This window comes from Sinocyclocheilus grahami, unplaced genomic scaffold (assembly GCF_001515645.1).
Source record: "Sinocyclocheilus grahami isolate Dianchi unplaced genomic scaffold, SAMN03320097.WGS_v1.1 scaffold794.1, whole genome shotgun sequence".
Taxonomy (NCBI): Eukaryota; Metazoa; Chordata; class Actinopteri; order Cypriniformes; family Cyprinidae; genus Sinocyclocheilus; species Sinocyclocheilus grahami.
In genome coordinates, this window is record NW_015505973.1 from 59,258 (window position 1) to 80,145 (window position 20,888).

The window sequence follows — 20,888 nt, forward strand, 5'->3', positions numbered from 1 at the left end:
ATCTATACATTTATTTATTCCCTTACATACAGTACCATTCAAAAGTTTGGGGTCGGTAAGACTTTTAAAATGTTTTTAAAAGAAATCTTATTCTCATCAAGACTGCATTTATTTGATCGAAAATATAGTAAAACAGCAATATTTGAAAAATATTACAATTAAAAGTAACATTTTCTATTTTCATATACAGTGGGTACGGAAAGTATTCAGACCCCCTTAAATTTTTCACTCTTTGTTATATTGTAGCCATTTGCTAAAATCATTTAAGTTAATTTTTTTTCCTCATTAATGTACACACAGCACCCCATATTGACAGAAAAACACAGAATTGTTGACATTTTTGCAGATTTATTAAAAAAGAAAAACTGAAATATCACATGGTCCTAAGTATTCAGACCCTTTGCTGTGACACTCATATATTTAACTCCGGTGCTGTCCATTTCTTCTGATCATCCTTGAGATGGTTCTACACCTTCATTTGAGTCTAGCTGTGTTTGATTATACTGATTGGACTTGATTAGGAAAGCCACACACCTGTCTATATAAGACCTTACAGCTCACAGTGCATGTCAGAGCAAATGAGAATTATGAGGTCAAAGGAACTGCCTGAAGAGCTCAGAGACAGAATTGTGGCAAGGCACAGATCTGGCCAAGGTTACAAAAAAATTTCTGCTGCACTTAAGGTTCCCAAGAGCACAGTGGCCTCCATTCCTTAAATGGAAGACGTTTGGGATGACCAGAACCCTTCCTAGAGCTGGCCGTCTGGCCAAACTGAGCTATCGGGGGAGAAGAGCCTTGGTGAGAGAGGAAAAGAAGAACCCAAAGATCAGTGTGGCTGAGCTCCAGAGATGCAGTCGGGAGATGGGAGGAAGTTGTAGAAAGTCAATCATCACTGCAGCCCTCCACCAGTTGGGGCTTTATGGCAGAGTGGCCCGACGGAAGCCTCTCCTCAGTGCAAGACACATGAAAGCCTGCATGGAGTTTGCTAAAAAACACCTGAAGGACTCCACGATGGTGAGAAATAAGATTCTCTGGTCTGATGAGACCCAGATAGAACTTTTTGGCCTTAATTCTAAGCGGTATGTGTGGAGAAAACCAGGCACTGCTCATCACCTGTCCAATACAGTCCCAACAGTGAAGCATGGTGGTGGCAGCATCATGCTGTGGGGGTGTTTTTCAGCTGCAGGGACAGGACGACTGGTTGCAATTGAGGGAAAGATGAATGCGGCCAAGTACAGGGATATCCTGGACGAAAACCTTCTCCAGAGTGGTCAGGACCTCAGACTGGGCCGCCTTCCAACCTTCCAACAAGACAATGACCCTAAGCACACAGCTAAAATAACGAAGGAGTGACTTCACAACAACTCTGTGTGAATGGCCCCTGTTCACCAACGTTTACCATCCAACCTGACCGAACTGGAGAGGATCTGCAAGGAGGAATGGCAGAGGATCCCCAAGTCCAGGTGTGAAAAACTTGTTGCATCTTTCCCAAAAAGACTCATGGCTGTATTAGATCAAAAGGGTGCTTCTACTAAATACTGAGCAAAGGGTCTGAATACTTAGGACCATGTGATATTTAAGTTTTTCTTTTTTAATAAATCTGCAAAAATGTCAACAATTCTGTGTTTTTCTGTCAATATGGGGTGCTGTGTGTACATTAATGAGGGGAAAAAAATTACTTAAATGATTTTAGCAAATGGCTGCAATATAACAAAGAGTGAACAATGTAAGGGGGTCTGAATACTTTCCGTACCCACTGTATATACAGTATATATATTTAAAGCAAATGTTATTTGGAAAATATTTACAGTAACACTTTAGTTTAAGGACTATTATTAACTAGTTGCTCAATATAGCAATATAGCTCAATATAGTTGCTTAATATTAACTAGTTGCTCAATAGCATGCATATTACTATCATATTGGCTATGTATTAGTACTTATAAAGCACATATTAATGGCTTATTCTGAATTGTACCCCATATCTAAACTTAACAACTACCTTAATAACTATTATCAAGCAGCAAATAATGAGTTTATCATGGCAAAATTTGTCCAAGAATTGGACCTTATTTGCATGATATGTCTAGGTGTTATAGTCCTATCATGCAAAACTAATGCAGACGAGTTACTTAACTTATTTTAACTTGAGCGCTGTATTTTTAGAAAGCGTATTATGGAAGATAGTCAAAGACATCCATCTAGTGCATGTTTACATGAAAAAAAAAAATGGAATAGCATGCAAAAACGTGTTCTTTGTGAACGGCCCTTGAGAGTGAATTTTGCACAAAACATGGCCGCAATTCAATCCGTTTCACTCTACAGTTTGAAAACCAATACTCAGAATACTCTTTGCAAAACTCCATAGTGTTCGTAAAATGGATTTGTCCTCTCACGCATTCGTGGCATGCAGTAGTACACCGCAGACCCTCCAGACGCACGGTACTAGGGTAAATATAGGATACTCTAAAGTTACAGACATAATCCTAAAAAAAATGTACTGCGGTTTTTATTCTTTCCTCCTTCCACAGTAAGACAAACCCACATGTTTCATTCCAGTCCAGGAAGAATGACTTTGAGACTCAGTGGCAAAGCGATTTTCCTTTTGCATGAGTCAATACATGTCAACACCCTCTTCAGAACTAAGAGACACAAGCCCAGCGCAGGATAAACACACGACACCCAGCCTCAGTCCTGGACGCGTTTGTGCACCTGATCTGTAACAAGACACAAGCATGATTATACTGTGTTAAATTGCTCAGTGTGCTCTCTTCCTGTTGAATGAATTATTAATAAGGCAGCAGTAACCCATCCTCATGGAGGGGGAATGAAGGTATTGGGGGCCATGCAATAATTAGAAGGTATCCTCTCACCTAACTCACTGATTCATAGCTCAGATTCCCTCCATTCAGGAAGATGAATGTGTGCACAAATAAAGGTAGCCATGACAGTGTGGGGTTTCTTGCAAAACAATGGAATTTGATGGTTGCAAACACATAACATTAATATTATTCTAGCGATCCTACTATTAAAGTTGTGATGAAACAGCTAGATTTCAACTTTTAACTTTAAACTGTCACTTATGGTCAAAATACCAGTCCGCAATCCATAATAATGCTTTCTCCAGCGTTCATCTTTTCGCTTCACAAGACATTAATTGATGGACTCGAGTCGTGTGGATTGCTTGTGGATTATTGTGATGTTTTTATCAGCTGTTTGGACTCTCATTCTGACGGCACCCTTTCAGGATCCATTGGTGAGTGATGTAATGATAAACATTCACAAGCAATTAATTTACAGTTATGATATGTATTTAACATAAAAAAAAATCAATTTAAAACATTTGTATTTCTTGTTTATAATATAATGACAGTTTAATTTTATCTCAATTACATTTTTTTAAAAAGTATTTTTTAATTACAGATTTGTACATAGTGTTAATGATGATATACTTTTATAAAACAGATTATGTATATGTTTTATTTAACTGACAAAACATTTTTAATGTGCATATGCCGTACTGAGTTTATCGAGAGTGTGTGCTTTATACTGTGAAATTCCTGCTTCAGTCCAGCTGGACGCTTTAGTTGGAATACCATTAATGCTATTTTCTATCCTCTAGACAGGACAAAACATCAGTCTATACAGAACAGCTGTCAGCAGAGGTGGTTCTCCCTTTGCACTCAACATTTACATTCATGCTTCCAGCTGTGTTTCCTGTCCAGATGTGCCACACCCCTGCTGCAAGAACTTGAGCCCATTTCATCTGTGAAATATTAAATGTGCCGTGTTTCCTAGTATAAACACAAATAAAATACTATTTTTTCTGCACATACACAGTATCCAGGTGTCATTATGCCAAGCACATTCTGTTTGATGGTCATTTGAGACACGAGTAAAAGCAGCACTGAAAGTCTCAGCTTTTATGTGTCATCACTTCTGAAACATTAGACCAGATACACAGAGATTCTCTCAGACCGGCCCAGAGTGAATGCAGAGTTGAGAATGATTGTTCTTATATGTACTAATATTTACAGTTGCAAATGAAAAACACAGTTTATGAATGAATATAAATCTTATTGATACATTTAAAAACAAAATGCATACGAGTTTGTACTTTTCGTAGCATGCTTGGCACAAAATGGCATGAAAGTATGCCAAATGATCCTGTCCATCAGAGGGTTAGAATGACCCTTTGTCCCAGTTCATCACGGCTGATCACTTTGACCCTGCTGAACTGCTAGTTCATGTATACTCAATGGTTTAGAGACTTGTACATTAACTCATCAGGGGGTCTGAGTGCCCAGAAAAGCATGAAGAGAGAATAGTTTGTGTTCAAGAGATAAACTGTATATAGATAGATCATTGAACCCAGATAAATATATACATACATTCATCCATCAACTTTTATTTAAAAATAAATACATTATATATATATATACATGGTGTGTGTGTGTGTGCATGTGTGTGTGTGTGTGTGTGTGTGCGTGTGTGCGTATTAATGGTATGTTTAAGATTGTTTATGTTTATTGTTTATTTATATAGACTTGCCCTGTCTATCCATCCATGTGTTTGGTTGTCATTGGTTACCTGCCTCTAAACCAGAAGTAGTGTTGGATAACTGTGCTTTCGATTGAGCTCTTACGGAAGTGATCACTGCTGAAGGGCTTATCTATCAATAATGCACAGCAGTAGTGTTCGAGATCTCTCGCTCATGCGCAAAGGTCTCCACTGTTCTGCACACAGGTGTGCGCATACACCTGTCAGCGGTGCACAGACTGTACATGTGCGCGAGCACTTCATCAGAGTGGCAGACGAGATTCAGACACACGGTGAGTTTACAACACCTAAATGAATCTATCATATAAGCTATTACATAAAGATTTTTACAGATTATCTTGCTCAATTTATTTAGTCAGTTTGAGTTTTCATTAAAGCATTTGGACAAGATAAAACATTGCAATGCAAATAATACTGTATTATGTTCAGATATTTCGTTTGCGCTTACACGTCTTCATGTTATTCAAAGCGACTTGCAATTAGACCAATTTTTCATACTGTCACTTTTGATTCTTACGTAAATAACAGCTAAATTATATGTCAAATGAGCAAGCTTTAAAGTGTTTCTTCTTCTTCTAAGTGTTATTTAATAGGTCAGTAACACTGTGCTAAAAGCTTTCCAATAACTTATAAGTAACAAGCTATGATAACTTAATTTATAACATTAACAAATAACTATATAAAGCTTAACAGATTGCACATTCAAATAGTTAAGTTAAATTACTTTATTATCTATATTTATTTTTCATTATGTGTTTTGTGTATTGTGACTGGGGCAATTTTTTACTTCAGTGAACATAAAAAAAGAAACAATTTAATATATTAATACATTGCCGTCTTTTACATTTTCAACTATTTAATACAGTCTGATATTAGGGCCCAATGCCAGTGTTTCTATGTCTGAAAACACACACACACTGATATTAGGGCCCAATGCCAGTGTTTCTATGTCTGAAAACACACACACACTGATATTAGGGCCCAATGCCAGTGTTTCTATGTCTGAAAACACACACACATGCAGCCCAGGCAGTTATTAACCACAAGTGACTGTACACATTCCAAAACACACTGTTGTATTTTCCAGGAAAAAGGTGGCTAATTAATTGACACATGGAGCTAACTGGATCCACCCAGATGGCCACTTACACTCGGCCCAAAACCAGCCACTTCCTGCCCGCCATATCCACCATGGCATCCAGTTATAGGAGCCACCAGCCAGCCTTGACCCTCAACCAGAATTCAAACATGCCCTGGAGGACTAATTCATACTTTAGAAGTGGCAGCGCTATCCCGACTGTATCAGCCCTTCAAAGAGAAAACCTGGACTTAGTCCGGGCCAAGACCATGTTCTACCCCTCTAACAGGACAGCTCTCAGTACACGCTACATGCCCGAGGACTGGTACCATTCCAACCAGAGTAACTACAGGGAGTCAGAGTCCTCTCGGAACAGTGCCGAAAGGCTTCGGAGGGACACGATCCGAATGATCCAGGATAAGGACCAGATAACCCGTAGAACTCAGGACACCACCAGCAAGAACATTGGAGAAAGACTAAACGACATCAGCTTCTGGAGATCAGAGCTCAATCATGAGATAGACAACATGGTGACAGAGATATCAGTGCTGACGGATGTGAAAAGAAGGCTGGAAAGAGCACTCGCTGAGACCGAAGGGCCACTGCAGGTAATATAATTATATGTGAATCATTATATAAATAATACATATATTATAAATAAAACATAATATAATTTTTTAACTAATTAAAAACATTTTGTATTTATAATAAATAAGTTAAAAATAAAAACTAACTAAAATTATATTTATTATATATTTAAAAGTCATTAAAAAAAGCAGGAAGAAAATTCAAGGGACTACTTCAACAACATAAATTGAAACGCCTTAAAAAACTTAAAGGGACAGTTCACCCAAAAATGAAAATTCTGTCATTAATTACTCGCCCTCATGTCGTTCCAAACCCATAAGACCTTCATTTGTGATGAAATCCAAGAGCTTTCTGACCCTCCATAGAAAGCAAGGGAACTACCACGTTCAAGACCCAGAAACATAGTAAGGACATTGTTAAAAAAAAATAAAAAATTAAGATTGAACCACTGATGTCACATGGACTATTTTAATAATGTCCTTACTACGTTTCTGGGCCTTGAACGTGGTAGTTCCCTTGCTGTCTATGCAAGGTCAGAAAGCTCTCGGATTTCATCAAAAATATCTTCATTTGTTATTCCGAAGATGAACGAAGGTCTTATGGGTTAATTATTAATGACAGAATTTTCACTTTTGGATGAACTATTCCTCTAACCAAGTTAACATAAACAAAAAAACATGATTTTTAATGCATGTAACATTTTTTGGCAACAAAGAACTAACATCACACTTGCACATTTCACCTATCTAAACAGATTTAAAGGTAATTTCTTGTTTTTACTACTGTAAAAAAATATTCCATCCATGCTTGGAATGCTATCATGGCACAGCTCTAGTGGTCTTTTATAAGCTCCACACCTAATTAGGGTCACGATGATCTCGCTAAAGACCCAGTAACCAGAAAAGCCCACAGTAGAGTGTCAGGTGACCCATTGTTAGAAACCACTTGGTAACAGAACCTAGTGGGGTGTAAGATATACACACTCAATCACACTGAGCACAAAGCACACTAGATCTACAATGACCTCAATGTGTCCCACCTCTGTCTTTACAGAGTTACCCGTCTGAGTCACAGTAAGAGATGGTTTCCATAGAAACCACACTCAAACATGCTGACTAATAGTGTGCTGAATGAGTTCCAAAATAGTATAGTGACACTGCTGTCACCTCACAGGAATGACCACGAGAATGATCACAAGACGAAGACGTTTCCATAGTGATGTAATAGCTTACTAGAGCTTCCATTGTCACATTTTGAGTGAGGACGTGTAATCCTGTGTGATGCCCTGTCATCAGTTATTATTACTTTGCAGCCATAGTTGTATCCGTTCTGAACACTCTAAAATAAAATAATGAAATGAAATTAAATAAAATACATTTAAAAATATATACAATTAAATAATTATAAATATATATATATAAATAATATAAAAATAAAATAGATATTGTATAATCTATATAAATATTCTCACTCTTTTCTCTTTCTAGGTTTCTCAGGAATGTTTGTTCCACAGGGAGAAACGGATGTCCATTGATCTGGTTCATGATGATGTAGAGAAAGATTTGATTAAGGTGAGGTCACCTGAGCCTTCATCTACACACATAACACCTGCAATTAAACAACAAGCTCAAGTATTAGTAATATGAGCGACTCAATGATTTTGCGAAGGGGCTTTCTTAAGCATTGTGCTTTCCTTTTGATTACATTGAATTTAATACATGGCTCTCTGGAATACTTGATGCTGATTGGTCAATTGTGGCATTCTGAGGTCAAAAATGTCATATAATTGTATAAAGTAGCCTGCCCTAGGTAACTGATTTAGTAAGCTTTGATAGTTTCATGTCTCACTTATTAATTATTCCTTGAACTCCTATAAAATTCTTATCACATAAAAAAATGCTAAGTAGTTATCATTTCTATATTTGCAAAAGTAAATTTTGCCTTTTTTGCAGGAAGTGGAAGTGATTAAGTCATGTCAGGAGAGAATGAGGCGGCATTTAGACCGAGCTATTGCTCAACTAGCGTGAGTCTTGCAGAAAGAAAAAATTATAAAAAATGTTTAAAATAATCCAAAAATACAACTTTGCATTCATATGGTCCATTTAAAATAATATATTTGAAGTTTGACAAATGAGAAAGACATATTTGAAACAGTGCATGTGGTTATGTTCATTAATATCCTCAGGTCGAATCGTGCAGCACAACATGAGTTGGAGAGAGATTTGAGTGACAAGGTCACAGCACAGAGAATTGATGATAGGTGTCACCATCTCAGGAACACCTCTGATGGAATCAGCTACTATAGAGGGATTGATCGCCTGGACCCGTCGTGAGTTTTACTTTAAAAAAGACAGTTCTGTTTTCAGGATATGTTAAAGGGGTCATAGGATGCTACATGCACTTTTACAAGTTGTTTGAACTGAAATGTGTGTTGGCAGTGTGTGTACACAACCACCCTATAATGATAAAAATCCACCCAGTGTTTTTTTTTAAATCTGGTTAAATGTTTTCCCCTTTCTCAAATCGAGCCGATCTCAGATGCCCACGATAGTTTAATTGACAGTAGCGTTTCAGCACAGACTGGACTGGTGTCTTACCTCAGACCCACCCTGAGTGACTGTCATCAGTCCACCATTGTTTCACCGCTGGAGCAGATGTAGACAAGAATGACTTCTAAGTGGCTGAGATGTTCTGTTGTTGGATGTAATAATGAACAGCAGCCGTCATTTACTCCCAACATCTGAGCCGCTGAACTCGCAGTGGATTACATTGTTTCTGAAGGGAATGCGCACCCGATCTACATAAATGCGAATCATTCATGATCCAGACTCATCTACAGAAAAATTAGTATAATGTTTTGTAATGAATCTTTGCAAATCGCCTTTCCTAATAATGTGCTAATTAGCAAGTTTCACAATGAATGTGGCTAAAGTAAACAGTCTCTCAGAGAGCGGCTCGGAAGAGAGGGGCGGGGTCAGCAGAGCTCATTAACATTTAAAGTAAAATGCTACAAAAACGGCTTGATCTGAAAATAGCTGTTTTTGACGGTGTAAAAAAAATTGTTTTTTTACACTACCATTGAGAAATTTTTAACCAAACTATGTTACAGACTTTTCATTAAGACCCCAAAGAATCATATCAACTTGTGGAAAATGGGCATCCTATGACCCCTTTAAGGTCAGGATTTGCATCCTAATCATGTTATAATTTACTCTCTTAATGGTCTCAACAGTATCAGTCTTCCAGACTCCTGGTCGAAGTTCACTGACGACAACATCCTGCATTCTCAGAGCGAACGCGCCGCCTCTCACAAACTCCGTGATGAGATTGAGTTTCTGCTCAACGCCACTTCAAATGAGATGTGGAACCAGTTTAACTCTGTAAATGTGTCCTTTACCAACCGCATCTCTGAGATGGCAGACACCAAGAACAATCTGCAAGCCCACCTGGCCAAGGTAACCACAAGATGCTGAACATCACGTCATTACTTTTAATCACTCATTCTTCACCTGATGTTTAGTAATAATGGGATCTATCCTACTCATTCCTTGCTGCTTCACTTTGACTGGACAGGACCCAAAATAAATTGGCTGCTTGTTTATGCCCTAAAGATGTAGATGAGAACCTCTAAACACTGGAGTCTGTTGTTGAGGAGGTTAATGGAGAGCATGAAGAAGCTCTGTCAGCTGTCCATAATGTTTAAGCCCTTTGACGGCTGTTATCAGAGGCATGAGGTAACCAATAAAGAATCGTCATTCATGAAGCTGATTGGTCAAAATGAGAATACATCAAATCGTGTTTGTGAGGGAGTGTGTGTCTCTGTAACTAGACCTGATCCTAAATATTTTTATGACCATTTTGCATTTAGATGGATATGGGCTGTAACGAGAACTATAAAGCCCTTTCAGATCCCCGACACATCAATCAGTTTAATGCAATTTTGTCAAGTAATCCACAAATGTATTCTATGCAAAAAATATGAAATCATAATAAAAATAAAATAAAATAATTTGCTGAATTTGCTCTGTTTACCCTGAGGGGTTTGATTTTTCAATCCCCACTCTGTCCTGGCATGGTTGTGTGGATGGGTGGGAATTGTGCCCAGAATAGAACCATACCAGCCTAATTTAAGATTAAAGTGCTTTAGGCTGTCAGTTATGATATATACAGAAGAAATAAGAGTACCTGACTGGACCTTTTTAACTTTGAGAAGGGCCGAGAAGTCAGACACAGAGAATAAGTGACTTTGTCTCTTAAAATCAACTCTCTTTCTCTTTCTTACCTTCTTCCTTCCACTTTCAGACCCTTCAGGAAATCTTCCAGACTGAGACGCTGATTGGAGCTTTAAAAAAGGCAATCCGAGACAAAGAGAACCCACTTAAAGTGGCCCAGACCCGTCTGGAAGAGAGGTCTCGCAGACCCAACGTCGAACTCTGCAGAGACAATCCTCATCACAGGTAATTGCCCTATATATCAATAAATGTCGATATTTGCCAAGAAACAGTTTGGATACAATGTTTTGCTTTTTTAAAATTAGATCTAGATGCAAAACTCAGATGCCAAACCTCCTTGTCTTTCGCCCTCTCTTTCTCAGGTTGGTTACAGAGGTGAGGGAGATTGAAGACACCATTCATAAGCTGAGAGAGAGATTGAGGGAGGCTGAAAACACTCTCCAGACCCTGGTGAAGACCAAAGTTACTCTGGAGCATGACCTGTCAATAAAAGCCAACTCTCTGTTCCTGGATCAGGAGAAATGCATGGGCATGAGGAAGAGCTTTCCCAGCACTCCTCGTCTAGTCGGATACACCTAAATCTTCCAGACCCTCCTCCAGAAGCTGCTTAACCATTAATCTAAATTCAAATGCTCATGTTAAGAAGATAAACTACAAGATTAGCATCAGAACAGCTTGACAGTTTCTTCTTAGTCCTCTTAAGCGGACTGATATTGTACACCTCACTCACCTCTGTCTGATAGGTTAAGCACACTGTAATGATTAGAATTGATTGTCTCGTCACCTTTGACTGTTCAGATTAAAAAATCAATAATCTCTTAGCTGCTAGAAAATAGAAAAACTGGTGAAGTAACTTTATTAGCATGAATCAGTCATTATTATAATATTTACAATAAAAAATTAAACTGATTCCTTTAAAAAATGATTGACCAAATGAAGATAACTCATAACTCAGGTTGATTATAAACAGGTTAATGATCTATCTATCTATCTATCTATCTATCTATCTATCTATCTATCTATCTATCTATCTATCTATCTATCCATCCATCCATCCATCCATCCATCCATCTCTCTGTCAAGGAAAAAATCTTCTAATTCCTAAATCCTGTAAATCTTACATTTGTGTGCTTGTTTTCTGCTCAGGTGTGACATGATTCTGACAGTTTGCAGACAGTGGACAGAACACCTTGCTTTTGTTTGTTTAGCTCAGAGGTCCACTTGAGGGCTGTCACTGATAAAGTGATCTTCACTACACACTTCCCTGAGTACACCAAAGCACAGTGGAGCTGTAGTTCTCATGTTCTTCTGAAGTACAAACACACACTTCAGAAACAGATGCCACAGGCAAGCAGACTCAGGGTTAAGTATACACACAGCATCTGGGTTTATTGATTCAGAGGGGGAACGTGTTTGCTCCTATAAACAACGCACTGGTGTTCTGCTCAAACACACTTCAAACTCTTTACATAAATCAAAATCTGCTCTGTCGTCTGAATGCATAACAATACAAGATGCACTTGAGACTATGTTGGTGCATCCGTAAGAACAATGAGTTGTGTGCTTTCTGACAACATGCTAATGTAAATGTACATAGAGGAAATATTTTTGCTCTTTCATATCTCAGAAGACATGATTTATTTGATCTCAGATTTTTTGCCTAAAATTAGGAAATATACTGCAAAAATAAGCACAAATGAGACAATTGCTGTAATACAGAAAGAGTATACATATTTACACAGTTGATGGAAAACAGTTAAAAAATAATCTAAAACAGTTAATGGATAGCATAGCTCAGATTATGTGTACATTGAATTTGACTTGAAATGTTATAATTTTGTTTGAATATTGAGATCTCTGACTTTTGAGTGCAGTCTGGTAAAACTGAGAAGCATAATTTAGCCCCTTTGCATCAGAAATATATTACACTTTAAAAAAATATACTAAAACGTTTGAACAGTAGTGTAGGTTGCACTTGAGTCATTCCAAAGTAACTGACAGACAGCAACAGCTCTCTTGAGTAACCCTGTGCAGATGCCTTGCTCAGGAACACTGTTTTAGCTTATGGTTTCCAAATAACAGCCAACACACACCACATCAGTTCTCCTGTTCAGTGACTGTTCACTTGTCATGTGTGTTGTCAAGGAAAGTAATGCACCAAGTAAATATTGCAGTCCCCGTTCTCTTTTCTTTTCAGGTTTCTTATTATGGCTTCCTGCCTATCTCGAGTACACAGTGGTCCTCAGAATCTCAGATGTTTGCTAGTCAGACAGGAGCAGTATTGATTTCAGCATGTCTGAGTATAGTACTTGAGAGCTTCATTCCAGATACCCAACCCTGACCTTTGAAATATTGCAGGAATGTGTTGCTTAAGACAAATATGACTCTGTTTAATCGGATGTTGACATAAAAAGGAGATTCTGGAGGCCTTATAATGTATGTGATTTACTACTGGAGGGATTGGCCATTTGCTTACAGATAATATTTGCATTTCAGGATCTGTAGAACTCTTCATGCAGAGTTATGAGAAGGTCTTAAAACCTGCTGACCAGTTTTCACTGTAATCTTGGCTTCATTCACCACCTTACTTTAACATCTGAGTGGGCCCTGCCAGCCCATGAGACTCATCCGGTGGCCAGCTGTGCCTGAAATTTAAGTTGGATCCCACGGTTTTCTTCTCATTGAGTTTTACACACAGACCACCACTTTAGACCATGATATCTGCCAACAGTACAGTGTAGTTATATTCATGTAACAGTTATATTAATTGAATCTCAGTGTGGTCCAAACACAGCTGGGCACTGGTGAAATGGTGCAATGTTTCACTTTCCACACAGTTTACAATCTTGAAAGCCACCCAGGTCAATAAAAATACCACGGGAGTGTGTGTGTGTGTGAGTGTGACTTTCAGCCATTCAAAGTCAATCTGTGGCTAAAGTGACTCTTCATGACTCTGAATTCAATTCAAATCCCACTCATCATGATTCTGATTCTGTACTTCTTTAAGCAATCACATGACTGTCTGTATTGTAGGTCTTTTTGACAATTATTAAAAATAACTGGTTCATAAGTGTCATTTGTTTGTGAATCAACATAATATAACGTTGTGTTGAATTGTATAATGGTTAGTTCTGGTCATCAAAGCTGATTAGCTGAGCAGGATCACTGATATCAAACAGTAGTGGGACATTTCTGCAAGTTACATTGAGACACCAATAGGTGGCGACTAATGACTGTATTATGAGTGAGTCATTAAATCAATCACTGAAGCAATTTGTTCAAAGACGCTGATTTATTTTCAAAGACGAAAGGGACTGTTTAATGAAGCATTTAGTCATTCACTCAAGCAAATAGTTCAAAAACACTGATTCATTCAAGAACAAAACAGACTTGTGAGCTGTTGAGTTTTATTCACTTAACTGAATCATTTAAAAAGACTAATTAATTTAGGAAGGCAAGTGTTTTTTTGTTTATTTATTTATAAAGCACAATTAAAACAACGTAACGTTGACCAATGTGCTGTACAATCTCTAAATAAAAATGACACAGTATTAACTTTCAGACAAACAATGACCAACAACAACAAATGTTATTAAAAAGCCTCTTGCTAATTAGTCTGCAGAACCAAACACTAATTCAAGTAAATGCACTTTCAATTTTTGTTTACAATAACCTAATGACAGAGCCAGTCTGAGATGTAGGGGTAACTTATTCACCGCTCAATTTCAGTCTAGTCCTTGGAATGTCTAGGATCATTTGATTTGCTGATCTGAGAGACCTGGGTGGTTTGTATATACGAACAAGATCCACTAAATATGGTGGGGCCAAATTATGCAATGCGTTATATACAACAATCAATAGTTTAAAATCAATTCTGTACTGCACTGGCAACCACTGAAATGACGCTAAAATCTGTGTTACATGCTGTTTTTTTACGAGTACCTCTTAGCAGCCGCATTTTGAACCAATTGAAGACGATTTAACAATACTTGGCTAAAATCCACATACAGTGAGTTACAGTAATCCAGTTTTACAGAAATAAAAGCATGAATAATCCTTTCAAAATCACTGGAGGACAGAAACGGTTTAACCTTTGCTATTGACCTTAAATAGAAGAAACAAGATTTGACCACGGAGTTGATCTGTTTATCAAATTTCAAAGAACTATCAAATTGGACACCAAGGTTCTTCACCACAGATTTACAGAAGGGAGCTAAATTGCCCAAATCAAAAGAGTTTTGGGTGTCAGGATCCCCGAACCAGATTATTTCAGTTTTGCTTTCATTCAAATTCAGATAGTTTTGTGACATCCAAGATTTAACTTCATGTAAACAACTCAAAAACGTTTATCCTGTTTCTGCAAAGGTAGATACACCTAAGTGTCATCTGCGTAGCAATGAAAAGGTACTCCATGCTTATGAAATATAGAACTTAAGGGTAACATATATAATGAAAACAAGACTGGGCCAAGAATGGATCCTTGTGGAACTCCACTAGACAATGGAGCCGTTTTAGAGTAATGTTGAGCAAAATGGACTGAAAACGTCCTATTAAAAAGAAAGTGTGTATTGTTTGGAGACACGTAATGGTTCTACGGTGACTCGTTAGGAACTATTTTACTTGTCAAAGCAAATAGAGATATATATATTATCAGCTAAAATTTTTAGTTTTGTCTTTGCAAACATGTTCTCAATTCTCAATCAATTAGTAATGGAGCAAATGTAGTTTTGAGTAGAAAATATTTATGACCTTAAGGACGAGGAGGTTTTCATTCCCAATTATCTCTCCTCTGACATATCTATCCTCCCTTCTCTCCATTCCAGAAAGCAATCCAGTGCCCACTCATTCTGAAACAGCCTCTACCATTGTGTATTTCACATTACTGAGCTTTTAACATATCTCAGCATTACATAATTAGAGTTACTGACAGAGGAGAGGTTCTCTGATTCCACACACTCTCTCCTTTACTCTTCGTCTTTACATCTATGTCAAGACTACATACATCACAAACTTCAGCTGGGAACATGCATGCTTTTCTGTCCTCAGTGAAATACATGATTCAGTGGACACAGAAATAACTGGCCTTAGCCCTCTCCTCTTAACCCTGTCCTCAGAGAATGTACTCTGGAATCTTCACTACAGTCTTGACATATTCAGGCTTTATTTTTAACTTCAAACCAGCCAGCCAATGCTTTTCTGATTAGAGTTCTCTCATTAGATTTTCACATCTCTCTGTAGAGACGTAACATTATACAGGGATTTGAGTATCCTATTTAATATTAATGCTTTATGTGGGTTTGGTATAGCTGAAGAAAAATTAGTCCACCAAATATTTAAAAATAAAGAAATGTTTGAGTTCATTTAAAATATTTTGTCACTTTTATTTGAAGTTAGAGAAGAGAATAACCTTGAACTTTTGTCGACCACATGAGCACCACAGCTCAATGCATTTAGACTTATTTTAGAAATTATTTTAAAAATTGTTTTCATTCATTAACATACACAAAATAATGATCTTTTAAAAAAAGCATCACATGACCCCTTTAACATCCATGGAAGCTTTCCATTTCACAAAAGGTTCTTCTCAGTGGAATAAGATTATTAAAATGTTCTTCACACTTTAAAAAGTGTCACACTTCACAATTTAAAAAAATGTTCACTGAAAGATTCCAAATGGATCTTCTATTGCATCACTGCGAAAAATCCCTTTTGGAACCTTTAATTTTTTGGTTTCTTTCTGCTCATGATGTTCATTCCCTGGTAGACCTTCTAAAGTCTGACGCATTCTTCCACAAAATTCAGTCAGGGTGTAAAGTTGATAAACCTGATGAGCTTCCTGCTATTTTATTGTGATAACAAGCCCCTCGACTGACAAATATATCTGTCTGAAGGCGTCACACAATATATAGGCATTGTGTGGTAACCCTGTCATTTAACGGGTTTGTTTTCCCTGCAGATTAGGAATACCCTGTGGGTTCTTACAAAATGCTTGTTTTTGGTCAAATCTATAATGGGTGTTTGGTTGAAGTCACTAAATGGTGCATTGACAAGAGGAGAGAAAACTTGGAAAAGAAAAGAAAAGAAGAGACACTTTGATTATTTGGAAAATAAGGGTTTGACCAGTTATGATGAGTACTGGGGAAGAAAAACATAGTCATATTTTGAAATGTTATTGTCAAATCAATAAAATGTCACCTAAAAAAACTGGTATTAATATAAAAACTCAAAAGCAAAAATGTATTTTCCATCCCAATTTCATGACTAAATTAAAATCAATTTTTAATTTTCATTAATAAAAGTATTATTGTTGCTGCATTTAGCTTTATTTAATATTATTTGACATGGAAATTGTGCATTAATCAACAGAGTCCCCAATTTTCATCCTTTATCCCTGACAAGTTCTTGAAAAGGCAATCTAAAATTAGAATAAAATGAATTATCAAAAGTATCACATATAAAAAAATAATGCATTCAGACCAATATCCCAAAAAAATACGATACAACCAGAATGGTGAGGGGAAGTGAGATTGAGAGGCCAGATCAACAAATACATGACTATAAGTCTATAAGCTTGCATCGGGTGTGTGTATGATATTGTATGCCGTCTAGGTGCTGTATGTGTGAGCTTAGCACTCATAATGAAAACATGATGACAGGTCTGAATGAATATAATAGTAACCAAACATCTGTGCAGTCCTTGAAAGACCTTTATTTACTCTCATCTCTCGAGTCATAAAAGGGGTTGGTTGTTTTTATTCCCACAGACAGTCTGCTTTTTAACCGGTTTAACTGTAGGCACACTTTCTTTATGAGGTTCTTTATTGGCATTGATGTTTTCATGAAGAACCTTTAAAGTGGTCATATGATGCGATTTCAAGTTTTCCTTTCTCTTTGAAGTGTTACAAGCTGATTGTGCATAGATAAGATCCCTGAAGTTGCAAAGACTAAAGTCTCAAAACCAAAGAGATATTCTTTATCAAAGTTAAGACTCTGCCACGCCCCCTAAAACAGCTCGTTCTAACACGCCCCCACATATCTACCTCACTATGTGGGAATATCCCACCCTCTAATAATGTACGGTATTTTAAAAAGAATGTGTTTTTTGAACATTAAAGCATGTCAACACATTCTGTTACACCAAATACACAAAATAATGATCTTTTAAAAAAAGCATCACATGACCCCTTTAACATCCATGGAAGCTTTCCATTTCACAAAAGGTTCTTCTCAGTGGAATAAGATTATTAAAATGTTCTTCACACTTTAAAAAGTGTCACACTTCACAATTTAAAAAAATGTTCACTGAAAGATTCCAAATGGATCTTCTATTGCATCACTGCGAAAAATCCCTTTTGGAACCTTTAATTTTTTGGTTTCTTTCTGCTCATGATGTTCATTCCCTGGTAGACCTTCTAAAGTCTGACAACAAAATTCAGTCAGGGTGTAAAGTTGATAAACCTGATGAGCTTCCTGCTATTTTATTGTGATAACAAGCCCCTCGACTGACAAATATATATGTCTGAAGGCGTCACACAATATATAGGCATTGTGTGGTAACCCTGTCATTTAACGGTTTTGTTTTCCCTAGAGATTAGGAATACGCTGTGGGTTCTTACAAAATGCTTGTTTTTGGTCAAATCTATAATGGGTGTTTGGTTGAAGTCACTAAATGGTGCATTGACAAGAGGAGAGAAAACTTGGAAAAGAAAAGAAGAGACACTTTGATTATTTGGAAAATAAGGGTTTGACCAGTTATGATGAGTACTGGGGAAGAAAAACATAGTCATATTTTGAAATGTTATTGTCAAATCAATAAAATGTCACCTAGCTGTAGAGTGTAACATTAGAGCCTGGTCAGGTGGTGTGTGGGTTTTTGTGTGTAGACTTCTAAAAACATTAGCATATTTGGGATTGCCATGATACCTGGAAAAACTACTAAAAGATCCAGTACCTGTTACTCTCCCACTGATATATGCACTTATGGCATATATCAGTGCAAATCCTGCATTTTTAGTGATTGAAACTTTCAAGGGAAAATGTCCATTATGGGTGAATTCCAACACAACTCAGCATTTTAAATGGATGCAGTATTGTTCACATAATGGAAGTACATCTCCAAAGTGTGTCTGCTCTAATATTACAGAAACTTGGCAAGGACAGGCAGACAAACAGAAGGGAGGCCATTAAATTAAATAAGTGGGCTGCCATACTCAGGCTAATGGTATTTGATCAAAATGTCCTTATTTGTATAATTACTCATTTAATTCCATGCATTTAGTTTTATGGTTAAACACAACACACTGCAGTAAAAAAAATAAAATAAATAAAATAAAATAAAAACTTTAACTGATGAAGAAAGTTGAGAAATGCCATGTCAATAAAGAAATAACAAATCTGAGAAAGTTAGGCATTCCATGTTAAATATTGTTGCAGCTTGCAGTACATTTCCATAAAGAAATGTATTTATTTATTTACAGAAAGTGCATATATTTTTATAGATGTAGTGCCAATGACCAGATTCATAAATGCCCTGAAAGTGTTGAACGCTACAGTTACAATCACAGCTGTCGTCTCTGACTGAGCAAAGGAAAGTCAAATATAATGGAGGACACAAGGCCCTATTTACACACATGTCATGCTTGCATTCCCCATGTTATCTCTAGTTTGTGTAACTGGAATGCCAGAACATTCTATAGTACCAGGAATTATTGCTCCTTGCTTAAGTCAAGTGATAAGCGAGAACAATGCGTCTGGTTTAAAAAAAAAAAAGTGCCGATCACATAATGGAAGTACATCTCCAAAGTGTGTCTGCTCTAATATTGCAGAAACTTGGCAAGGACAGGCAGACAAACAGAAGGGAGGCCATTCAATTAAATAAGTGGGCTGTCATACTCAGGCTAATGGTATTTGATCAAAATGTCCTTATTTGTAAAATTACTCATTTAATTCCATGCATTTAGTTTTATGGTTAAACACAACACACTGCAGTAAAAAAAATTAAAAAATAAAAATAAAATAAAAACTTTAACTGATGAAGAAAGTTGAGAAATGCCATGTCAATAAAGAAACTATATATATATATATATATATATATATATATATATATATATATATATATATATATATGGCTATATAAACCCCTCAAGAACACTAAATGTTTTCCACTGCATGTCGATATTAAAATAGCATGTAAACTCTAGTTAAATAGTATGTAAACCAGCAGAGGTAGTGACAGCATACGAATGTAATCAACATCACAAAGAGCCTCGGACAACACAATTGACTGCTGATAAGACTGTAGTAGGAGCCACAGATCATGTGTTCATCTAAAACTGACAAAGCAGTGGAAACAAAAAATTCTATATTAGTTTTGAGTGGTGGTGAGTCCAAAATCACCACCAAAAAAATTTAAATGAATTGAATATTCACAGGTGTCCATTGTTTCCTGATTATCTGAACACTCCATGAACTATCTGTCATATCAGAAAGAACACTCAACACTCTTTCAGTCTATCTCTGCCCTCCCTCGTTTTATTGACTTTCCTTTTGATGACTGATGAGAGGGAGAGAGGACGGGATGGGAATCTCTTATAGAGGAATTCTGCAAATTCCTGGAGGCCTCCCAAAGGCCAGCTAATGGCCATACTCATTTTCACACAGACGGTATCAGGGAGAACTGAGAGTAACCATTTAACAAGTTTGTATTGCTCATTCCCATAGCAACCACCAAAGAAAATGAACATTGCACAGAACTATTTGTGCGTGTTTATCTGAACAGCCACATCTGAAAACATTATACACAGTACTGCCATCGGATAGCAAGTATTCCTTTACTGCCTTCTCTATTGCCTTCAACAATCCAGAGCTCAAAGTCAAACTAATTCTGTTATGATCATGTGTTTGCAGTTTAACCATGACTGTAATAAGGATAAAGACATTATTCCAGTTAAAAGTGTTACAGTTATGCTAGAAAGTATGACTTCTCTGTCTTGATGGATCAAGTTGACTTATTAGATCTATCTGCAAAAACTAGACTATTTTAAAAACAAACGAAAAAAACTTATTTTTTTAAATTTATTAAACGAGTTAATTATTATTATTTATGTATACAATTATTTTATTTTATTTTATTCAATAACCAACATGATCCAGCCACTGCTCTCTAAGAAGAACAGAGCGTACAAACCTACTAGCACAATTAGTATTTGTATTTATTTTATTTTTTTCATTTACGCTGGTATCCATGAGAACCAAACATAGCTCTGGTTGAGTTTGTATGACTAAGTACCCGGTGGTTTTCCTGCGCTCTTACGCACAGTGTGTGCTGTGCTCTGGGTCTGTTGCTGTCAGAGGGGCGCGCCCTGACGTTGCCAGACTAGCCCCGCAGAAAAAGGGCGTAGCATTTCCATAATGAGACTCTTTAAAGCTGC

The 20,888-nt window shown here is 36.9% G+C and overlaps 1 protein-coding gene across 1 annotated transcript; it reads left to right on the forward strand.

Annotated features, from left to right (window-relative positions):
• Positions 1–5,673: 5,673 nt before the first annotated feature.
• tekt3 (tektin 3) lies at positions 5,674–11,081 on the forward strand. Its single transcript, XM_016246325.1, has 7 exons — positions 5,674–6,246; positions 7,714–7,797; positions 8,179–8,249; positions 8,412–8,555; positions 9,459–9,681; positions 10,529–10,683; positions 10,821–11,081. Exons 1-7 carry the CDS (start codon positions 5,674–5,676, stop codon positions 11,035–11,037), a joined length of 1,467 nt encoding a protein of 488 aa, XP_016101811.1. The 3' UTR covers positions 11,038–11,081.
• Positions 11,082–20,888: the final 9,807 nt, after the last annotated feature.